At 34.3% G+C, this 24714-nt stretch overlaps 1 protein-coding gene across 1 annotated transcript in view; it reads left to right on the top strand.

Moving 5' to 3' along the window:
* The first annotated feature begins 10060 nt into the window (after positions 1–10060).
* loaf (low-density lipoprotein receptor domain containing lost and found) overlaps positions 10061–24714 on the top strand; it is a 227141-nt gene continuing 212487 nt past the window's right edge. Inside the window, exon 1 of the mRNA XM_089630968.1 lies at positions 10061–10430. Within this exon, the coding sequence (XP_089487094.1) occupies positions 10331–10430 (100 nt within the window). The 5' untranslated portion in view covers positions 10061–10330. The remainder of the gene's footprint in view (positions 10431–24714) is intronic.

The raw sequence follows: 24714 nt of genomic DNA, 5'->3' as shown, positions 1-24714 counted from the left end.
TATTTTTTAAATTATGTTAACCAAATTATATTATCATACATATTGTACTTACCACACGCCATTGTACAACATTCGATATATCATTATATCTTTCATACTTCTTTATGTGCACCTTTTATCGCTGTATTAATTGAGGTATGTTCTGTGAAACACTTACTCTGGTGTAATATAGGTTTGCTGAATGCAAACATGTTTTACAACAAAATGTTCATGTTTCTTTTTGTAAATATCAACAAAGGTACCAAACATTGCTCTGTTCTACTTACACAGTACCGTAAATACTTATTTTATGTTCTTGTTATTATATCTACAATTATTGAACTCCTTTGTGCAAGAGAACTCTCTATGATAACTTGTATTGTACCTGCTTATATCGCTCATACTTTGTTTATTATGTTATGTACTAAACACGCATTATTGTACTCCTGAAAAACTTATATGTAACAATGTATAGATGCAAAAGCTTTCAAGGCGTGAAAAAAAATGAAGTTAGGAGAGTGTCCCGAGGCAGATGTTTGTGACAGTATCATTTCTACCTACATATTTAAAAAAATATTAGTTAATACGTTTGTGTGGAAATGCAATACGAGTCCATCTATTTATAGATAATTTGACGTCAAGGGATCGATGCCCTTGCATGCTAAAGTGCATAAATATATCCCGCCTGAATATCATTGCCCCCTGGCCTCTGATTTATACTGACCAAATACTGACAATGACCAGACGCTGCGACAGGCACGTGCAGCGCACAGAAGAATATATTTTTCAGAGGTAATTTAAAACATATTGCGTTAGCAACATTGTGCAGACGCTAACTGGATTTTATATGAAAAATATTAACTTTTTTACATTAGCTCCACACAGGAGGCCTTGGGGAAAATAATTCTTTCAGGGCCTATGTTATCTTTGGGATGCTGTGAGAAGGTTTTTAAAGGTAGGGAAGGAGAAGATGATCTAGGAAGGAAAAAGGTATCAGTGATGGGTAGGAATCTGGGGTTCAATGTGTCCAGAAGAGACGGACGTTTAAATTGATCCCTCCCACTGCGGTGCAAGAAGATATTACGAGAGAGGTAAAAAGATCTCCCTCAACATTAACTCAACTTATCTCAATCTCAGTTTCTCCAAATCCGGCCCACCACACAATAGGTGGGCTCACCCCTTGAACCCGGACACCCCTACCAAGACACCAAACGTATTGAACGGCTTAGAATGACCTATAGCAGAAGTGTTAATTATCCAATGATGGCCTGGTATTAGTATAATGGTGAAGTATTATAATGGTTCCCGGGGCGGCGGTAACCATACCTCCCTACCAAACTTAACTAACGCTTAGGCGTTGGAAGTTTTGAAAAGCTTTGATTTATAAACAAACTAAAACTCCCCACTTGTTCAGTATTTTTTTCTTATTGTACATTGTAATAAATATTTCTTACTTGATCATGCCATGTCTTCATTACAACTTTTTTATTGTTCATCATCCACGTCTCATTTTGCCACAAATAACTATTTGATTCATGTCTTCCTCGGGCATCTCCGACACTTTCTACCATTCATTTCATATAGTACCATGAAATCGTCCCCGTCTTCATTATATCGTATTCCATCCAAATTAACCATGTTTAACATATAATGCTAGATTTCTAACAACGTAACTGTAGCAAATTATGCAATTTTAACATTTAACCAAAATTGGCAGAAAATTCGAAGACAAACTGGACAGATAAACTGGATAATTATTTATTTTATTCAAATGTCTAATTTTAAACACTACAAAACAGAGATGATAACAAAATGAGAGCACGTATTAATGAATAAGGAAACATTGATGTATTATATCTATGCGATGACAAATATGCAAGGCGAAAATGTACACGAAGAAGAAAATGCCAATAATGTCAAACATGTACAAAGTTCAAGAATTGAGACTTCTTAAATACTGGAATAAATCGTTTAGGAACAGCCATTCACCTTTCAAAAGTAAAAAATGGAGCTGAATGGAAATTTTATGACAATGTTATATTTGAATTTTGGCAATACAACTGGGCTTTAGAGTTCAAATCTTTCAATCTAACCAAAAATATCAATGCTATGATTTGAAGTGACAAATTTTTTTACATTATAGGCCATAAATAGTGGAGTGTTGATTGGGGAACAACCATTTGTTGACAGATTTTGTACGGATTCGGGGTGATGAATGTGGATGTGTGAATGTGTCTCTCCCAGCCTATCGCCTAGCACCGCAGTGAGTGGGCTGGAACCAAAAGCTCATCACTCCTGGACAGCCTGAACCCCATATTCCTACCCACCCCTCATACCTTTCCATTCCAGACCTTCCTTTCACTTCATACCCTTAAAAAAGAAAAAGAAAATTAAAATCATGAATATACATAAAAACAAACTTAACATCATTACAGCGGCGAGTAGCAGGAGTCCCCGGTGCGGGCCAAAATTGTTGGTAAATTTTGCCAACATTCGCGGTCTGCACACTAATTTAAATTCAGTTCATCACCATCTTTTGTCCCAACGTCCCAACCTTCTTTTCCTATCCGAAACTCAGATAGCCGAGCCGCCAGACTTCTCCTATCTGGACTGCCCGGGCTTTACCCTTGCAAGCAAGTTCCGATTCAAAGGAGGAGTCTGCCTCTATAGTCGAGCTGACGTCAACTGTGTACGACTATTGAGTCTGGAAAACTCCAGATTCGACGTAATGTGGGTGCGCGTCAATCTTGCCAGTACGGCAAGATTCTACGCATGTCTATACCGCTCCCCGAACCATAGCGAATCAGACACTTCCGAGCTCTTCAAACATTTAAGAGATACTATTGATGATCTCTTGCCCCGCTACCCTTCGGCCGAGTTTATTGTTCTGGGGGACTTCAATGTTCATAACGAACCATGGTTGAAGTTCTCTGGCCCAACGGACTCGGCTGGCCGACAGGCGGAATCCTTTGCCATTTGCTACGGATTAGAGCAACTGGTTCAGGAGCCTACAAGGGTTCCTGATGTCCAGACTCACCGTTCCAATCTGTTAGACCTATTCTTAACTACTGTGCCACACGGTTATAAGATTGACGTCACAGCGCCTCTGGGATCATCTGACCACTGCCTAGTGACGACATCAATCCCCGTTAGCCTCAGACCAACCAATGAGAGGCTGAGGAGAAAAGTGTGGCACTATATCAGCAGATTGGTTCGGTATGCGGGCCCATTTCAACGCTTTTCCGTGGTCAGCTGTTTGTTTTCGGACTTCGGACCCTTCAAGATGTGCCCAGGAGATTGGTGAAGTCATCAAATCGGCGATGGATGGCTTCATACAATCGACTACTAAAGAAACTGGTGTGGGCTCAAAGCCGTGGTTCAGTCGACAATGCTCCGAAGCAGTTCGACGAAAAAACGCGGCTTACCGAGCCTACAACACATCTCGAACGCCCGAAAGCAGATCAGCATACAACAAATCGGCAAAGGAATGCAAGAGAATCATTAATAGGTCAAAATTTGAACACGACCTGCAGATCAGCAAAAAGCTGGCTGCCTGCTCGCATGGCAGCAGAGCATTCTGGTCCCTTGCGGGCTCAATAGGTCGGAATTTTTGCAAACCCAGTTTGCCACCTCTTACCAGGCCTGACGGCTCACTAGCAAACACCGCCACTGAAAAGGCTAACTTATTAAGGAAAATGTTTGCGGAAAACTCGACCCTCGATGACGGAGGCGCTGTTCCGCCGTCGGTTCCTCACTGCGGCTTCTATATGAAAAAGCTGAGGATCCGGCATCGGGATGTACTCCACGTTATACGGGGGCTCGATGTTAACAAAGCTAGTGGACCTGATGGAATACCTGCCCTGGTATTGCAGAGGTGTGCTGCGGAAATAGTTCCAGTTTTGACAAAGCTCTTTAAAATGTCCCTGAAGTGTGGCACTGTGCCCTCTGGTTGGAAAAAAGCGGTCATTCACCCTATTCCCAAGAAAGGTGACCGCTCCAACCCGGCCAACTACCGCCCATAGCGATCACATCAGTTCTGTCCAAAGTGATGGAACGTGTGATCAACGACAAACTGCTCACATACCTCGAGAAGAACAAAATTATCAACGACCGTCAATATGGATTCCGGCGGAACCACTCGTGCGGTGATCTTCTCGCGTATGTGTCGCATGTTTGGGGGCGGTGCCTGGAACGTCACGGTGAGACCCAAACGGTCGCACTAGACATATCCAAGGCCTTTGACCGGGTCTGGCACCGAGGACTTGTCAACAAATTGCCTTCTTACGGACTTCCCGCATCCTTGTGTACGTGGATTGCTGACTTTTTAAGGGATAGGTCGATTCAGGCAGTTGCTGACGGTTTCACCTCATCCTCACACTCTATAAATGCTGGCGTCCCACAGGGATCGGTTCTGTCTCCGACTTTGTTTTTGTTGAACATCAATGACCTTTTGACATGTGCACCGATTCATTGTTACGCGGATGACAGTACAGTTCATGATAGCTTTTTGTTTGACAAGCCCCCAAAGGGCACACAAACTCCAACGGCTCGGAGGGCTTTGAAGCAGAGAATGGACGGTTATCTCGAGAGTATTTCCTCCTGGGGTAAAAATAATCTCGTCGAATTTAATGTTTCAAAGACCCAATCCTGTCTGATTACGTCTAAAAGGGATCTAAATGATAATCTAGTCTCCTTCAACGGAAGCAATCTTCCGAACAGGCCTTCCATTGATATGCTTGGTGTAACTATAAGTGACCAGCTCAGGTATGGGGGCTCCATCGAAGCCAGAGTAACGCTGGCCTCTCAGAAGCTGGGCGTACTGTACAGGGCCCGCAGATACTTTAATAGTACACAACTGCTGACCCTATACAAATCGCAAGTGCGCCCTACTATCGAATTTGGCAGCCATCTCTGGTCCGGAGCCCCTAAATACCTGAAAAAAACCCTTGACTCTGTGCAAAAACGGGCGGTCCGTTTGATAGATTCCCCAATCTTAACAAACGGATTGCAATCTTTAGAGCACAGGCGTCAGGTAAGTATGCTGTCCTTGTTCTATCGGTATTACAATGGAAGGTGCTCTGAGGAACTAGCGTCATTGATCCCTTTGGCACCGGTGCGTAGTCGGGATACACGCCAAACGCGTGCCCAACATTTGTACACGGTTGACACTTGTCACGTGAGAACGGGTCGCTTCTACGATTCGTTCTTAAGTTCAACAGCTCGGCTGTGGAACGAAATGCCGGCCTCTGTGTTTCCTCCCTCCTACAACATGGGAATCTTCAAGACCCATGTTCACTCCTTCCTCTCCACAAAAAGACCCTCCACACAGCATCCCCAAAGATGACATAGGCCCTGAGGGAAATTATTTTCTTCAGGGCCTCCTGTGTGGAGTTAATATAAAAAAATAAAAATAAAAAAAAAACACCAAATGACACTAGCATATTCAAGACTAGGGTGAACCAAATAACAGTGAAGAGTTTTTAGAATACTTGTATTATATTTAAAGAGAATACTTGTATTAGAATTTAATGAAGCCTAGAAGTAAAGTGATTTATTAAGGTTGTTATTAAATTGAGCGCGAAAAGAAAGATGAATTCTAAAAGTGACTCCAAATTTGCAAAAAAAATGTCAGTGTCGCCTTGGTGAAAAAACACCGTTATGACCCAAATACTTAAAATCCCATCACATTTAAACTCATAACTCGTCCAGAGCCATTTTAATATTTTCCACCTCTGGATGTTCCCGTTCAATCCTCTGTCTGTCAGCATTTGATTAAACATAGAACTGTTTTTTGGTCAGTTGATGAGTAAGCATATAGACGTTGCAGCCATCAACGGTTAACCAAAATCTGAAGGGCCAATGGGGTCGCTCAAATGTAAAAAAATCGAATTAGCGCTATTTGTCGATTTGATGAATCGACGGGTATAAATAGCCCAAACTTTGAGCAATGTTAATTGACTAGGTCTGAATAGATATTTGCATTTACCTATACATAAGCATGGTAAGCACCCATTGATCTTATTATAGAGTTAGAGCAAACACACGCACAGTAGTTACCGAATCGTTTATTAACAATTCCATAACTTAGCCCAGCTTCCGACCAACACTTTATTATATTCCAGTTAACAGATGAAGTCGTTTGTTGTACTCAGTGAGGTACATGCATATATATATATAATTTATTTTTTTTCGTAGGAAGCAATCACTTTGTGGTTAGACATTATATATTAAATCAAATAAAACACTTTGTTTATTAACAACGATTTTTTTACTATTACATCTACCGGTTTCGCTTCAGTCGAGCTTCATCAGGATGTGAAATATTTCACTGAAATATATCTATTATGGCTCTGGGCGGATGACACAATTACGTGGCAACACATTTTAACAAAAACGTCATATTTCTAAGCAAATCAAATAAAATGCTTGGATTTTTCCCCAACGTAAAATCTGTCATTTTTCTCTTTAAAACTCCGTCTTATTAATATCTCTACTTCCTCTGGCACCATGTATTATTATAATGATCTGTATATATAACCTGCATTAGTTACTTTCACTTCACAATGACAAATGAAACCGACGACGGCCATTTTAACACACACGTAGGTGTCGAGTAGTGTCGTGTTGTTTATTGAAAAAATCACAACATGTCTCTTTGACATAATTAAAAACATCGCTCTGATATTGTCAATGCGTAGAAGCTTTAATTGCTTCATTATGCAACAGGTCGATTTTTTGGTTAGTCGATAATTGAGTGCAATGCCGTAAAATTTAACAATTGCACATTAAACTAGAAAATTACAAAAACCAAACGACTACCGAAAGAAATTAGAAGCATTCATGACAAAATTCTAATATTGAACACAGTGAAAATGTATTTTAACCCTTAAATGCATGATTTATAATTTTTTCTCGAAAAAAATATATTTTGTTCATATTTGCATGCATATGCAAGTAAATATAAAGAATTTTTTTTTTTTGTAATTTTTTAATGATATTTGATTTTAAAAAAATGTTGCAGGTTTACAACACCAAGTATTTAATAAAAATTAATATGAACAATTTACGTATGAAAAAAAATAAAAAACAAAAAAATTCTCCAAACTAATAAGTGTACCGGAAAAATACGAGTTATAACATATAAGTATTGTATTATTGGATCTACTTACCTAAGAAAATCAAAATAATAACAGCAAAACAAAACTGTAATTCTAACCTCCAACCAATTTTCGAGAATGTTCACTTTGTTAAAGAAAAAGTGATATTTGACATTCGCGAAAGAAAAAAAAGGTGATGCCACTCGATAAAATATATTACCGTGAACTTGATAATTCTAAAACGGCATGCATTAAGTATACACCAAAGAGTTAAAGGTGGTTTAAACGGTATGTTGCAGTTTTGCAACAGTATGCATGGGTTAAAGACAATCTTAGCAAAAAACTGTTTCCACCTGAATTGATCTTGAAAATGTCATTTTATGCCAGCGGACTTTTAGCTGCATCGAAATTGGATACTATTGGTTTCTCTCTAACATGATGCATAACACCATCATAATTTATTATTAAAACGCACGTGGCCTCCGAACCAAGACCAAAAAATTATATTAAAACGTCCTGATCAACGAATTCAACATAATATTAATTAGCGAGACGTGGTTAATTGAAAGCATGTCGATAAACTAATCAAACGGGTAAACCCAAACGGGGTGGCGTTGATATAGGTATAAAAAAAACTAAAGTTCGATCTCAAAAATCATGGACATCAGAATTCGAGGATATACGGATCTCACTATTATGTTCAAGACGTTCGAAACATCGCCTTTCAAATATTCATATTTGTTGCTCTTACTTACCAGAAGTTATTCCTAAGTTACCTAATGCACAGCGTTTCTCTATCATCAATAGTCATATAACTGCCATATCTGACTCTAATAATAATAATAATAATAATGTTATTACTTTTTTGGTAAACTAATGTTTAAGACAAGATTTTTTATGCATAGCACAAAGGGTAACAATTATTTTATAAGCAATAATTATTAGCCTGAAACACTCATCCACATTGAAAAATCTCCTGATAAAAGATACATGACGCCAACAGGACTTGAACCCGTGTCCTTTCGATTTCCGGTCGACAGCTCTGACCACTGAGCTATGGCGGCTTATCTCTTATCCGCGAAATAATTCAATATATACTAGTGTTTCATTCAACAATTACTGCTTGTTACATTTTTTTCACCTGGAACAACCAACTTTATTTTATATGAGAAAGACATTGTAAGTGCTAACTCTCTCACTAGATGGCGTCGAGACAAATTGTCTACATTTTTTGGTGAAGATACCAGAACTTGTCAAATATTAATAACATTATTATAATTGTTATAAATATAATTAATATAATAATTATAATAATGTTATTACAGAATGTGGGGAGGTTAATGCAATCCCACAAGTCCCATATAGACATACATTTTTTTTGTATAATAGATATAATAAATTAACAAATAAGGACCACTATGCAGTGTGTGGTCTTGAGTGGAATGAATATCCAAATGACATTTTTATAGTAATAGGCGATTACAATATATATATATATAGATTTTTTTTATTAGTAGTAATTGCAAGGTTTGTACATTATGTAGATATAAAGTATAATATAAGTAAAAAAATAAATTAAAATCTACATCTACACTACAGTCATCGTTTCCTCGGCCGACTCGACACTATTAATCTAAGATGCACATCATAAATCTATTATAGTTGAACTAAATATTCTTCTCCTTGTAAGCTTTCTAAAAAGCCAGATAGTCAAAATATTCAATAAAGTTATCTATGAAGTAGTTAATGATGCTCCCAGAAATAGTGGTTGATCCTCTGTCGTAAATGCAAAGGACGTGGATGCTGCAGTCTATCATTTTTATGACATTATTGATGCACTGATAAGTGATCTGGTTCCTAAAAAAGTAACCAAATCAACCAAAAAACCAACAGGGTATTCGGCGGTTTTAATTAATATAACTAAAGACCACAGCACACGACAGCGCAGAAGTAGAAGTACAGACTTTGCTTATTACTTCTCAACGGTCTTTAGAAATGAATTTCCAACACTCAATGTTAATTTACGCAAAGTTCTAGAAAAAAAAAACTTTGATCTATTATACTCGGCTATTCCTACAATCATTCCATCGAATCAGCACAAATTCATGAGAGGTCGGTCAACGACATACGACCTGGCACTTTTCATTAACTTATTGTAAAGAAAGATGGACGACAAAGAGCAAGTTTGATACAATGTATATCTAAGTTTCATAACGCTGAATTAGATGTAATTAATAACCATAAAATGCGGAATGGTCTGCCATTCTGTACAGGCGCTTTTCCTTTGTAGTCAAATTTGAGAAAATGATACAAATGAATTAGAGTAAAGCGTCAATTTCCGTAGAAATACAAATTCGTTAGGCGTATTGTACGCAACTCTTTAGCATAGTTTCTTTACCAACGTATTAACGGTGCACGAGATTTCAGAAAATTATATTTATTAATTTGCATTTAAGCATTTTGGAGATGAGGTTTTTATTATTTTAAAGCTTCTTTCCGGAGAAACTGTCAACATCATAATATTGTGGAATATCGCAATTGTGTAAATGAGTATTTCAAATTTTATACCTAACTAGCTTTCAACAATGATTACTGTACTAAATTACTCATGGATATAGCTCATAAGAATGAACAGAGGTTTGAAATTAAATCTGCATCTTCGAAATAGAAAATTTATAATTTATTGATAAAAGTGTGCAATTATCTTGGCGTTCGATTACAAAATATGTGCAGTACATTTTTGTATACTGGTGTCCGTAGATCTAAAGCATGCTGTCCTGGAATATGGCCGAGAGACGCCTGTAGTCTGCTGGACATCGCGCTTCTGCGTCGCGGCGCGGGCGGGGAGTGGAGGGCGGACGTCGGTGCGTCTCCTTCCCCCGGTGGGAGTGAGAGGTACGCGTTGAGGAGGGGAGGGGACGCAGCGCGCAGCCACGTCGCGCACAGCCACCCTCCATTCCACGACCGACCTCCGCGCCGCAACCCCGCGTCGCTTCTCTCCTCCCTATCGCGTCCAACATGGCCACCGCCGAGCTGTGACGTTTATAAGAAACCCTTAATTAATCCCAACATTGTGTGTAAACAAGTCCCGAAACTAAACGCATCGAGTAACCCAGTGGATCCGCTCGCCGCTGTTTCGGTTAGTTCGCGGAGAGGTCCGGAATCGATCGGTTGATCGCGCTCGGGGAGTGTATTTGGAGGTTATGTGCGCCAAGGGATGATAAGGGCTCGGGGGTTGTGCGAGTGCGCCTAGGATGGATTGGAGGATACGCGGGGGCGCCCTGGGGGCGCTGCTCCCTCTGCTGCTGCTCCTCTGCATGTGTCTCCAGGGCTCAGCCGAGAAGAGCAAATTCTGTGAGTGTCTTCCATCTAAGTTCATTTTACACTGTAAAACTCTACCTGATTTGGGTACCTACATAATGTAAAAAAGGAAAACACCAATATCAGCACACATTCCGTACTATTTTTATGTATTACAAAGTTTTGCTACAACGATAATAAAACTTGACAAAGTAAAAATGCAAATTGTACAGATTAATTCACCCTACTTACGATTAAAACCCTTCTTGTATTTACTCGTGCGGTATATTTTACCTGAAGTGCACAATAGTGCACAGGTACGGGTTTATTTATAGTCCCTTCGTATAAATAACGTGTAGGTTTATATCTGATCAAGATTTAGAAACTCGTCGTAAATTGAGATTAGATCGAACGAACAAATGAACTTATTATTTTCAATGAGAACTAATGGTATATCCATTCGATTTGGGGAAAGGTAGTTTCAACAACCAGATATTTCTTAAATTATACATTCAGTTCCATTTACACAAAATTACGCACTTTTAAAAAAATATTTTGTCAAAATAAATAAATTATGTACATATGAAATTGGTTGAAAATTATCATAATATTAGCTTACTAAATGACGTTTAACGGTATTATTTTTATTTTTTATTATATTAACATTTATGTAGGTATTTATGGTAGATGTAAGTGTGTACCTATTGAATAAGATTAAACACGATTTGTTTTGTTTAGATGTGTATGGAGGAAGATATAATTTTTATTAAATATTATCATGAACTTAAATATCACAAAAGTTAAATTATTAATGATTTACACTAACATTGTTATAATATAAGGAACGTTCATATTGACGTTCAATATCTATTGTTGTTTTGACTATATACAGACGATACAAGTAACATATTTGATTAAATATCGAGAAATAAATTAAAGATGTAAAAAATCAACAACACAATTTGTGACACTTAGGACGGGTTGTTTCACAGAATTTTGAAAAAATTCTGTGAAAGTTCTATTTATGTCCTATTATCATATCATTATGGGCCACTTGATTGACAAGACCAACATAATAACACAACTTTTATAGATCTTTCACAGAACATGAATTTTAAACTTGAAATTTCATGAATTGTTTAAATTTTGTTAAATATTTAAATTAAATTTTAAAGATAATTGTCAAGTTCTGTGAAAGTTCTATTCATGTTCTGTTATTATATCATTATGGGTCATTTGATTGACAGGACTGAAATAATAACACAACTTAAATAGATATTTCACAGAAATTGAATTTGAAATTTGATGAACTGTTCAAATTCTGCGAAATATTGGTTGTTACATAATTTGAACAATTCATCAAATTTTAAAGATAATTGTCAGGTTCTGTGAAAAATCAATTAATGTTTTGTTATTAAATAAATATTGGTCAGTTGCTTCACAGGACTGAATTAGTGACTGATTTTGAATAGAGCTTTCACAGAGCTTGAATTTTAACCTTTAAATTTAATGAATTGTTCAAATTCTGTGAAAGAACATATCCTAAGTTCTCTGAATTTAACAGTCGATTCTCTGTATTTGGAACTCAGTTCTTCGTAATTGACGATTTGGTAACGTTAAATTGACTTAAAATCAAGACAGAATGCCACATTCGTAAAGTGACCCTTTTTACGATCAATACGTTCGAAAATGTGTTTTTTATATTTAAAATACCAGGAATTCAATAGAGCGAATTCATTAGCGTTTTCTGAAGAGGCGGTTATTATTTTGATAAAAAAAACACAAACATTGTAAAATGCTAAAGAAAGCAAAGCGTTAAAAATCAAACAATAATGATCCAAGTCGATTATTTTGATTAAATAGTGGTGTATCTAAAGATATCAGTAACATTAAATTATGAAATGAACTGATATCTCTGTTGGTCGCTAAAGTTTAATGTATACATTTCTGATCGGCTCTTGCAAAACATACTCATTTTAACATTCAAGAACCTACTGAAACATTTTATTGTTATGTGAAACCGCACAAGAGTCCCAACTGCTCACAACCGTCTGGAGTCCGTAAGACTATGGCATCGTTAATCGGGGTGTGTTATGAGGCTGAAAGTAGTTGAGAGGGAAAGAAGCTGTAGAAGAGGATAGAAGATCTGGTCACCGAACATGGCTGAAGCCATTTCAACCAACGCAACGTTTCAATTCTGAATGGTGGTATTTTACTCCACGGTGACACTGAAAATATCTTCCACTCTGGAACGTGCCGAAAATATACTATTTATTATTTTAAATGAGTAAATTGTGAAATAACTCAAATGAAATTTACTTGCGCATGCCGGGATTTGAACCCGCGACCTCCAGCTTGCTAGTCGAGAGCCTTATCCCTTGTCCACGGAAGCCGTCTAATTATTAATTTATTTCATTTAAACGCTCATAGGGCTTTTACATTCAATGCATTTTTTTTCTAAATACAATAATAATAATAAAGAGTTTACAAAATATATAAGAATATACAGATTACATAAAATATAAGATTTAACAATGCATAGGTTAAGGCGAAACTTAATGCTAAATCACTATTTTGATTAATATTTATTACGAATTGGTGTACATTATGCATACAAAAAAATATGCTTTAGATAAATTGAAGTTTTTCCTATTGTTTCGCATGAGTAGAATACAAATAAAAAAATAAATTACTCAGTAAAAAATATAAATGTAAACTACTAAAAAATATTTTTTTAATAGAAATGTATGAACGCGTAAAGGAAACAACTTTAAAAAAAATACAGTATTATAGCTAAGATTATCTGTGACAGTTTCACTTGATCAACTTTTTTGCTTTCTTATAAAATTATTTGCAAGATAGATAAAAACCAGTTTTTTGCTTGAAATCGAACGATTCTAGACTCCATTAAATTTGTTAACGATTTCAACGCCTTTTACCTACAATGTAAGGTATTCCAAGAATATACACATTTTTGGTTGTAGTTTCCTCTTAAAAAAATACAGGTAACATGAAACATAAAAGTTTATGAAACGTAGGTAACATGGAGTTTAAGTAAATGAAATGAGATCTGCCAATATCCTCCAAATCAATTTCATAAAAAAAATGAAATTGTTGTTCGCATTAGCCTAAACTATGTTACTTTAATTAACAATCTCTATTACGAATCTATTATTAAGAATCGTCAAAAGGTCTAATAGAAAAACATTTATATCCAATGTAAACATTCCATTAAACCGAGTTTAAATTTTGACACTGATTGGCAGCGGGAAACATAAAATAAATTAAAATAATATTGCACTTATTGATTTATATTCCGTTTACTAACTAAGCAGTAAATTTGTTTTTTTTCACCGTGTAAACAATGCGGGCGTAAATTATAGTATAATGTTTTTTTTGCTACAAAAATGTATCAACACGAGACCTCTACCTATAACATATCTTTCAACAAAATGTTGGATTCTGAGAATATTATTCATTTTCTTATATATTATGTATATAAATTCCACGTTTGATCAGCAGCCACTGTATGTTCAGCGCTGGGTGAAAGTTTTCCCAAGCTCTGCTTTTCAATGAACGGCGACTCTGCTTGTCTTGATTCCTCTCGGGTACAACACTGTTCACACTGTTGTTGCTTTTTCTATCCATTTGTTATATTTCTGATGATTTGATCTTTTGATGATCTCTGCTATTCACCCTTTCCAATTTGCGTTACTTTCAGTTTTTGGTTTTTTAAGTAATTATTTGTGTTCCGCATCCAAACATTAGTTCTTTGACTATATAATAAACTGAATTTGATACTAAGATAAGTACATTTTTTTCAGATGTTTATCCAAACTCGCTTTATGACTTAAAAGAGCGTATATTTTTGTACAAGCACAAATTATACATTAAGCTACGAATTTAATAAATTTAATATATACTCTTTATTATAAAAGGCATCCAATTTGTTTTTCTCCTTATGATGACGGTTTAAATTAAAAGGTCACATCCGATGTTTACGAGAAACAGTCTTTACAAATTTGAATCAATACGTCTCTGTTTGGAAAGTTTAATATTCTTATTTAAGTATCTTTGAAGTAAGTTTATTTGGAGCGTTTCCCGGCTTTTCCGCTGGAATATTTCTTTTAAAAGCCGATTCATTATTCTTTTGTTTGTCGGCAAAAGAAATGATAAAAGCTCGCTAAGAGATAAAGTCCCAAAAGAAGCGCCAAGCGCCGCCCAGACGAGACAAGACGCTTTCCTTCCTCCAAAGGAACTGATTACCCTATGGCCTGAAATCTTTCCCACTTCCTTGGAAACTCCTCTCTCCCTAATTACACTGTTAAAACATCGCAAACAAATGGGGAAAATGCGCGCTAGAAAAAATTGCTAGACTGCTTAATTAAAATAAATAATATTTTAAATATTCTATTCATTAGAATGGTTTTTATTTTGCTAATGAAATGGTTTTCTTAATTTTTTCGCTGTTACATTAGCGTCTTCTTTATATTTCCTTACTCATGAAATACGACGGAAAGCTTACGCCGTGTATATAATATTTATGGAGGTCCATTAAAAGCTTGGAAGGCTGTTGTCTTAAATTTTTACGGAGAACATTTTAGACATTTTGAAATTACTTGTTCCCTTATCCCAAAAATACGAAAAAAACAATCTATTTAGTGTGGATTTGATACAAATTTTGTAAAAAAAACTATATGTTACTTGTTTTCATTTCGGAGTACGTTCAAAATTGATGGTAGACAATATTTTTTCATTGAAAAATGATTTTTGGTATGTTCACCTTCAGTTAATTTGTTGCTCTTTAGAAACCTAAATACTCTTTGAATATATATATATACAGATACGATTTATACGAATATATATATTCGTATCTGTAGGAACAGTATCACAAGTGGAAGTTGAGTGTTCGCCTAAGGTCCTAATATTTTATACCGTTTGAATAGGTAGGCATATTATTTTTACTAGGAGGAATACTTTTAGGAAAAGGAGCGATTTTTGAAGTATTCTCAATCCTTTAGAAAATGCTTATAATATTTTGTACCATTTTCTCCATCATATAAACTAAGGGAGCTTTTTCACGTGTTGAATATTTTTCAAGATTTTTGATCTTAAATAAGATGTAAATTCCTTTATTCGCACACGAGAGGAGTGTGCGGCTTTTCCACAAATTTTCATAAGAACGAAATTATTTTCGTATGCTTTGCATAATGCCGTCTTCTGGATTTGAATTTTAGATTCAATAGTGGTTATTGATTATACGCGTATGCTCACACCCACGTATTCTCGCCTGAAAACTTACGGCCAACTTACAGATAATATTCGTAAACACAGGCTTCTTGAGATCATTCCAATGGAATATTAGATCATTCCTTTATAAAAAATATATTTTTCTTTTTATTAAGAAAAAAAATTATCTGCAAACATTCGGTTGAATTGGAACATATAATATTTTTTAAATATTCCGTTCGGGTCAATTATAGAAATGTGAAATAAACCATCACTTTTATCAAACAAATTTTATTCCTGTTCTTCGTTATTCTAAGAGTCAGAGTTCATTTATGAAGATAGATTTTATTAAAATCTGTTATTCATTTGTATTTATTATTAGTGAAACTATTCTATTATTTTACATATGGGACAATATTTTGTCTGAATTAAAACTAAAAAAAAAATTTTTTTTAAACAATTTGTGTACAAAATAGGTGTATCACAAATAATATTAGTAACACCTACTTAAAAGTATAGTTTGAAAGGATTTAGGTAGGATATACATATGCCTTTTACCTCCAAGAAATCAACATCATCACTTTTGGCTCTACAACCCCTGGTGGGTCTTGGCCTCCTCAAGAGTCTTCCTCCATCCGAAGCTTGTCTTGAGGTGTCGTAACAATATGTTTTTTATGGGGTGGAGTTGTTAGCCCTACGCCCAACCCGCAACCTGGAGGACCAGGGTTTTCTGTTGGGGTTTTCCTTCCCTTAGCTGGCTGGTTCCCGTTTTATGGCGCCGGAATTTCGCCATTCGCCCTCTCTCTATCTATCTCTCTACCTCCAAGAAATATGGTTTTTAAATCTAACTTAAATGAAAGATGAGTATTGTAAACGTGAAATAAGATATGAAACAAAATCTTGAAATTAGTTGGTTGAAAACATTAAATATTGTATGAAGATTTATCAAATATTACACTATGAAATCAAGAATTTGAAATAATTACCAATTATGAATTTTCAAAATAAAAGAGTTTGTGATCTGACAAAAGATAAAAAATCTCTTTGTTATAAAATTAATTTAGCCGGTACCATTTTAGCGTTTTGTGAGTAGATATCTGAGGAGCGCAGACTGCGCCAGAAGATAGAGCAAACAATGGGGCATAAAAGGAACTGTGTGGGAATCGGCGATCTTTAAGATTCGATTTGCAGCACGTCATTGGCTTCGGAGACAAAAGTGCTCCTCCCGCCCTGGGAAAGAGTTCGTTAAGGTCGTTAGTTCAAATCACAAAGGAAACTGATACCCGCTGATTTGTAACAGCTCGCCTCAAATACTAACAGAAGCGATATTCATTTCCAGCAAATGATTTTATCGGGGAAATGATATCCTTTGTTCAGATCTTTTTAAAAAGACACCTGTAGAATAAAGTAGATTCAATCGTTTTGTTATATTTGTGAGGTTTCAGAAACATGAGAGGCAAAGCTATGGAAGAATTTTGAAAAAAAAATCTTAAAAATGTGAAAAAATATTTTTCTTGAACCTCATTATAATATTTGCTTTATTAAAAAGTCAATATTACACGATAAGGTGATACAGTTTGATTGAACAGTATATGGCAGAGCAAGGCAAGGAATCTAGAGCAATATTAGGTAGACGTTATAGGTACATGAGCTTTTAGCGTCACTGTAAAGTTTACTTGAAAGTGCAGATTAGATATTCTGCCACCTAAGTCCATCATTTTACAAGCAACAATGTCTGCTTTTAGTGAGGGTTTTGAGATAAGGATAGGGTCAGTAAATATTGTCAGTTTAATCGCAAATCGAAAATATTATAATTCTCATTCTGTTTGTAATTCTTGGCAAACAGTTACGGCATCTTTTGTAACCTTGTTAATGTATTTATTAAAGCAGATCACAGCACCCGTTAATTTTATTTATGATTGTAATACGTATCAGGAAAACCTACATTTTCAATAATGTAAAAGAGTAATTTATTTGATACAAGTGCAATTTACATACATACAAGTCATTGAGATGCATAGTAAAATATGGAAAGAGAGGAAAAAATATTAGATTATATAAGTTAAGTAGAAAAAGAATACACATTGGTACAAAGTTATTAAAAGAAATAAAGAAGAAAGAAAAACAAAAAACTTGCGTACAGTGATCTCACTAATACATGTACTGCTCAAATGTGTACTTAATACAGATCTTATTTCTATGGAGGCATATTAAAAACATCAGCTAACATTACCAGTGGTGTGTAATCTATCTTTAACAAAATTGTAGCCTGAAACCATAGTATATTTGTCACTGGGGAAACTTTATCTAATGGTAGGAACATAAATGTGAATCAACATTTATATATCAGGACTCCAACTGATAATTAACAATTTTATAAAAAAATATAAGATCAAAAAAAAAATTCTTCTGTTTTCAGCAATTGAATGTAATAAAAATTGACATTTTCATTATCCTGACGAAGAAGCCATTTGCTTTGAAACATATATATTAAAAAGTGGTGTAAACAATTTAATTCATTTAAATATAATCAAAATAATTTATATATAATTTAATATAATTTAACAAGCATTGAAGAAGAAATTAATTAACTGGTTAACTACTAGTAATCTCATTGAAAAGCCTTTATTTAACCCCAAGTGAACTTAATCTCTGAAAACCTTAAAATAAAGATGGGTACCTAATTATATAATAATCTGAGTGTCCGGGGTGAAAAGGCAGTAACTTCGGGAGGTGATTCTACATGATGGTAGAAGTAAAAAAGATTCACAACTTTTTTTGAAATTTCAACTTTTAGATGTAATTTTCAGCTACAAACGAAAAAATGCGCCGGCGTGTGCGTACTGCATTATTATTGCTTTTGGATCATTTGAAATCGACCGGCCGATCCTAGAACTAACACCCGCTACCCCGTTTTACAGCTGGTAACAGAACAGCTGTGATTTGTTTACTTTAAATACATATTATAAACAAATACCTCACATACAATATTAACGAAGCTGCAGATGAAATACGCAACAACGTACGAGTTGTAAATAATATCACTTTACGTTTACATACTTGCATGCAAGCTGAAGGTGGACATTTTGAAAATCTGTTAAATTAGTAAAAAAGCGATGAAATTAGTGAAGTGTAAGTAAGTATAAAAATATTAATATTTTTTATCGGTAAAAGTGTAAATTCGTATTATTATTTTAGTGCAGTTCTCTTTGTTAAAACATCATAAAACAGACGATTTTGAAGCGCATTGTTATTTATTTATTTATACTGGGTTTTACAGATGATCACACTTACGTGAGAACAATCCACTTATAAAAACTCAGTTATTGTACAATTACAAAAATCTACAATTAAATAAAGATACAATAAATTAAATACGGATACATACAATTTAAATACAGATACATGCAATTAGAAAACAAAAACATCAAAAAATAAAAATAAAATACACAATCATATACAAGCTCGCTCAAGTAACACATTACATTATGCATTATTACAAGTGGTAAGAGGCATAAGAAATACGAGAGGTATGCATAGAGAGAAAATTGACACAATGAATTAGCTAATATTTTTTAATAGCGCCAGAACTTTTTTTCTGAATCCGTACAAATTATCGACGAAAATATCTATTTCAGCACACTCTATCTTGTTATATAGTCGACACATCTGGGTCAGAGGGCTAAAGTAGGCGATATTATTTATAAATGTATTCAGGTGAAAAATATTATGGCGCCTTAAACAATGCGAATTGGGGACATTTATTTTAATATTGCTAAGACATAATGTAGTATCAAGTTGACCGTGAATAATTTTATGTAAACATATGAGATCAGTCAATTGCCTTCTAGTTTTAAGTGTATCAATCTTGAAGTAATCACGACGTACGTCATATGATCTTAGATGGTCATGTAATCCACATTTGAAGGATAACATTCTTAGCATTTTTTTTAATGGATTCTACAATATTTTCATATTTGCAGTAATGTGGATTCCAAATAGAGCTTCCATATTCAAGTTTACTTCTAATTAAGGCATTGTAAAGAGTTAGAATTGATTGAGGATCTTGGAAAGGTTTACATATTCTATGAATAAATCCCATCATTTTTATTGATTTGCACTTAATGTCGTTAATGTGTACATCAAATATGAATTTAGAATCAAGAGTGATTCCTAGATCTCTTATTGAAGATACTTTTTTGAGAATAATATTAGTAATAACATAGGAAAAATCCTTTATAATTCTGTTTCTAGTGAAGTTTAAAATGTAACATTTTTCAACATTTAAGTGCATATTATTGACAGTACACCAGTTATTGAGTGTGTGGAGGTCGTTTTGAAGCAGTTGATGATCGGAAACAGACTTGATTTTACGAAAAATTTTAAGATCATCGGCGAAAAAAGCATAATCACAATTTAATTTCGAGCCAAGGTCATTTATGAATATAAGAAAAAGCAGGGGGCCAAGATTTGAACCCTGTGGTACACCGGAAGTTACAATTATAGGGGATGATTTGTATCCATTAATAAGAACTAATTGAGTTCTGTTATACAAATATGATTTCACCCAGCGAAGTAGATCTCCATGTATTCCTATTTGTTCAAGTTTTTTTTATAAGATGGAGTGATTAACTTTATCAAAAGCTTTTTGGAAATCAGTATAAATTGCATCTACTTGTAATCTTTCATTAAAAAAATTACATACATAATTACAAAATTCCAAAATATTTGAGTTAATAGATCTTTGAGGAACAAACCCATGTTGCCTAGTGCAGAGAAGGGGCTTAAAATGCGAAAAAATATTTTTATATATCAAAGATTCAAAAACCTTAGCAAAACAGGATAATATACTGATTGGTCGATAATTTTTTACTAAAGATTGGTCTCCCGATTTTAATACTGGTACCACATGTGCTTTTTTCCACAGATCAGGAAAAGTTCCCGTGGTTAGGGATGTATTAAAAATTATAAAAAGCGGTAAACATAAAGAGTCTGCAAAGCAACTGACAAAGAAAGGAGGAATATTATCTGGGCCTGGACCCTTGTTGGAATCTATTTTACTCAAAAAACATTTTATTTCATCTGCACCAATATGTATTTTACCCAAATTGCTTTGATTGTGTTCAGTTATGTTTGGCATTGAACCATTAGTGGATGATTCCGAATTGGTATAAACAGATGAAAAATATTTAGAAAATATGTTTGCTATGTGTTCACCGTCATTTGCGGAAATATCGTCAAGATGCATTACTTTAGGAATACAATTGGTTTTTCGTAATGATTATGAGTATGACCAGAACACCTTTATGTTACCTTGCAGACCACTTTCGACAGAGTTGATGTATGATTTATAACATTCGCTTTGTATTTTTTTTGTAACTTTCCTTAAATAAGAAAATTCTCTATAATCTGACTCGTTACCATGTTTTTTTACCTTAAGTCTAATGCTGTTTTTTTTCTTAAGAAGAGCAGTCAAATGCTGATTAAACCAGACAGGATATTGATTTTTTGTTTTAGTAATATATTTTTTAAAGTGTTTGTCAATTATTTCCCATAATTTTTCATAGAACAAGATCACCATACTATTCACATTTTCATTTTTAAAAAGAGTTATCCAATTAACAGATAATAGATCCTGTCGACATTCATGAAAGTTTCCCTTCCTGAAGTTATATTTTGAGTCACTTCTATTGATTTCTAAATATTGATCTTTATTCTGTTTCACCACCATTTCAAATGAAGGGTGATATTGATCCAATTTGGTTAAGCCTGGTGCTATATGTATATCTATGTTAACTTTATCAGAGAAAACAAGATCCAATAAATTTTCATTTGTATTTAGTACATTATTGAATTGATACAAGTTGCAAATTGATGAAAGGTTGACAAGACTGTGTGCTTTCATGCTTTTATAATTAGAAGGTGAAAGTACATTTTTTTAAATGAATTGTCAGGTAACCATTTTATTTCGGGCAAATTGAAATCACCAATAATAATAAACTGTGAATTGGAATATTAACTTGTGGAATATTGGAATTGGAATTATAACTTCGAACTCTCGATTTACGCATCACTGGCAAATAATAAACAACGTCATCAGTCTCGCGCTCGTCAAGCACACAAGGATTTTTAGTAGGTATGTCTTTTTGTGTGGAAAAAAAAGTTGGTATTTCGGAAAAAGTTATTTTCCTTTTTTGCTCCTACCATCATATAGAATCACCTCCTAAAGTTACTGCACTTTTACCCCGCACACCCTGTATACAGAATGTTCTTGTTTACTTAGCTTAATAAAATAATTATTTTTATGTAATGAAAGCAAACTATTTTAAGGGGCGTACTAGTAATTCCAGACATAATTTGGTGTAATTAATGTAAACGAAATTTTGGTCTCCGGTGACTTTGTGTTTTTTTTCAAATTTTTTCTATTCAAAACCAAAAAAAAAATCCTTACAAGGTTACTCAGCCGAGTAACCATCCAACCCCTCACCCCGACCCTAAATGTCAAATAACTACTGATTTTTTATGTATATATTACATATTTTACTCCAAATAATATCAGAAATCACAGGTTAATATTAGTAAGTCAAGCACATCCCTTAAAAAACTGCATTATAAAAGGTAAATGTCATTTTTAGAATTTTTATTAATTTTCACACAATTTTTTTTTTATCCGTGCCTACAATTTAACTTTATTTAAAAAAAAATATTTTAGTAATTTGTGTCAAAATTGAGAAATCAATATTTAATTCTAACTTATATACCATATTATCTCTTGTTTTATGTGGATCCTAAAGTATAAATTGATCTATTAACTGGTGTAGACTTTAAAGTTAAAATAATAAATTACACTGGTCGACATTTATTTTTTTAAGTGCAGTCCCTTAAGCATAGCTAATTTTTTAATATGTATTTAGAATCCATAAACACGAAATGAAACAAAAAAAAATTATAGGTCAGGTTTTTTTTATTATTTAACATTGTTTTTTTACATAATTCTTCCATAGTATGACGGGTACTTACTTAACAAAATTTCAAAACTAATTCAATTTAATTTTTTTTGCTCCTGATTTGCGCTTGTGAGTATCTTGAGAGTCTCTCTGCAGGGTTCAGCAATAGTCTGCTAGCATAGATGGGCTCCACTTTCCTTGGTATCGCTTTTCCATAGCCGCAATGTCCTGGTGAAATCGTTCGCCGTGCTCGTCACTGACATCTCCCATATTTTCGGGGAAAAAATTGAAATGAGAGTGAAGGAAGTGTATTTTTAGTGACTTGTACATCTCATATTTTATAGGCCATGAGAATTTCAGACACAATGCTGATATAGTCTTCACTTTTATAACTTCTAAGAAAGTTCTCGACAACATTCTTGAAGGCTGACCAAGCGGCTAGCTCGACTGGTCTCAACACTGTTATAAAATTCGGATCAGTCAAGATCTCACTTATTTGTGGTCCCACAAAAATTCCTTCTTTGATTTTTGCGTCACTGATCTTAGGAAACTTTTGCTGTAAGTAAATCATGCCATTTCCATCCTCAGAGCCATAAAAAAATTTCATCAAACCCAATTTAATGTGTAAGGGTGGAAGTAAGATATCTTTAGATTTTACTAAGGGAGCATGTTGAACATTCTTCGTGCCAGGTTTAAGGTGCTTTCTAGTAGGCCAGTCCTTGGTCTTTCCTGTCTCTGCTCTTCCACTCGCACAGAAAACAACAATACTTTGTATACCCGCTTGCAGTCCTAGTAGGAGCCCTATTACTTTTATATCACCACATATTTTCCATTCGTATTTTACATATTTAATTTTTGTTAACAGCAGCTTCATGTTGTCATAGTTCTCTTTCATGTTTGTGAGATTCAAATGACATTCGAGCCTAGTTTTTACATATTATAAAAAAAATCTATGATAACTCACGAATAAATATGAATTAATACACATTTTAGTAAAACTTAAAACCCATAAAAACCTGACATGATAGAAAAAAACTAATCACATATCTGAAATCAGCGTGAAATTTCCTGTCAGATTTGGCTTTTGTTAAAGGGACGAAAAATGTGTTGACCAGTGTTATTGAAGAAGATAATACTAATAAATCTAAACGAAACCAAACAAGATACAGAAAAAATAAAGCGATAACGGTCTCAACTGAGAATCGAACCAAGTATATCGGTCTTAATGGGACAACGTCTTTAACCACTCCCATCATTGGGTCCTAATAATTTTACGTCATTTTTGTCGATCTTATATTTCAAATTCTGAATTTAAAATATTATTACAAAATTACTTGCACTTAACCCCTGGACACCTTGTATTTACTTTTTCTACTCATTTTTTCGAATCGATATTTTTCTAATAAAAAAAATTCTTTCCAATGGTGAACTAGCTCGTAGTGCGCATGTTAATGTTATTTGATGAATTTATGTTACACAATTTATTAATTTAAAATACTATGTAGTACCCTTACGCCACGTTCAAGAGTGAATGATAATCTCGGTATTGTTCTGGGGTAAGACTAAGCGGTGTAAATATTTTTTTCTCCTAGCTTAATTTCACCTCCAATCTAAATTTTAGAAAGTAACATGCTCCGACCCAACCCGTTCATAACATAATAATATAAAGGTGTAGGTATAAGGGTGGGGGTGGAGGGTCCGCCAGAATCTCTTCCGAGAATTCCATATTTTCTTTCCACTGCGTAATCTCCAATTTCATTCTTTCGCCTAAATATCTCCCTATTGTACAGCGGATTCCTCAGATGCCTTCTATCGATGTAAGGGAACAATTTTCGCCAGTAAACAACTGAAATATTCAATGTTCTGAATTATTCAAACGATTTTTATTGTGTTATATAAAACACTCGAATTCATTCGAATTATTTCTTGTATTTGTATTTCAAGAATTTTCGTACAATCTATATATTTTCCTGACCGCTTTTATTTTATTTTGTTCAACCAATTGCATAAGGAAACATCTCATGGGAAAACAATGGATAGGAATTATTAATTTTTCATTAAATGAAAATTTACTTTGCTTTCAGTCATTTTATTAAATAATAAATGGCAGGACTGGACTTGATAACTGAACTGGAGAGGACTGGAGAAACAGATTTTAGAAT

Source organism: Hesperophylax consimilis, chromosome 4 (assembly GCF_061612785.1).
Source record: "Hesperophylax consimilis isolate HC1 chromosome 4, BYU_Hcon_1.0, whole genome shotgun sequence".
Classification (NCBI taxonomy): domain Eukaryota; kingdom Metazoa; phylum Arthropoda; class Insecta; order Trichoptera; family Limnephilidae; genus Hesperophylax; species Hesperophylax consimilis.
This window is presented reverse-complemented; position numbering and strand designations above follow the sequence as displayed.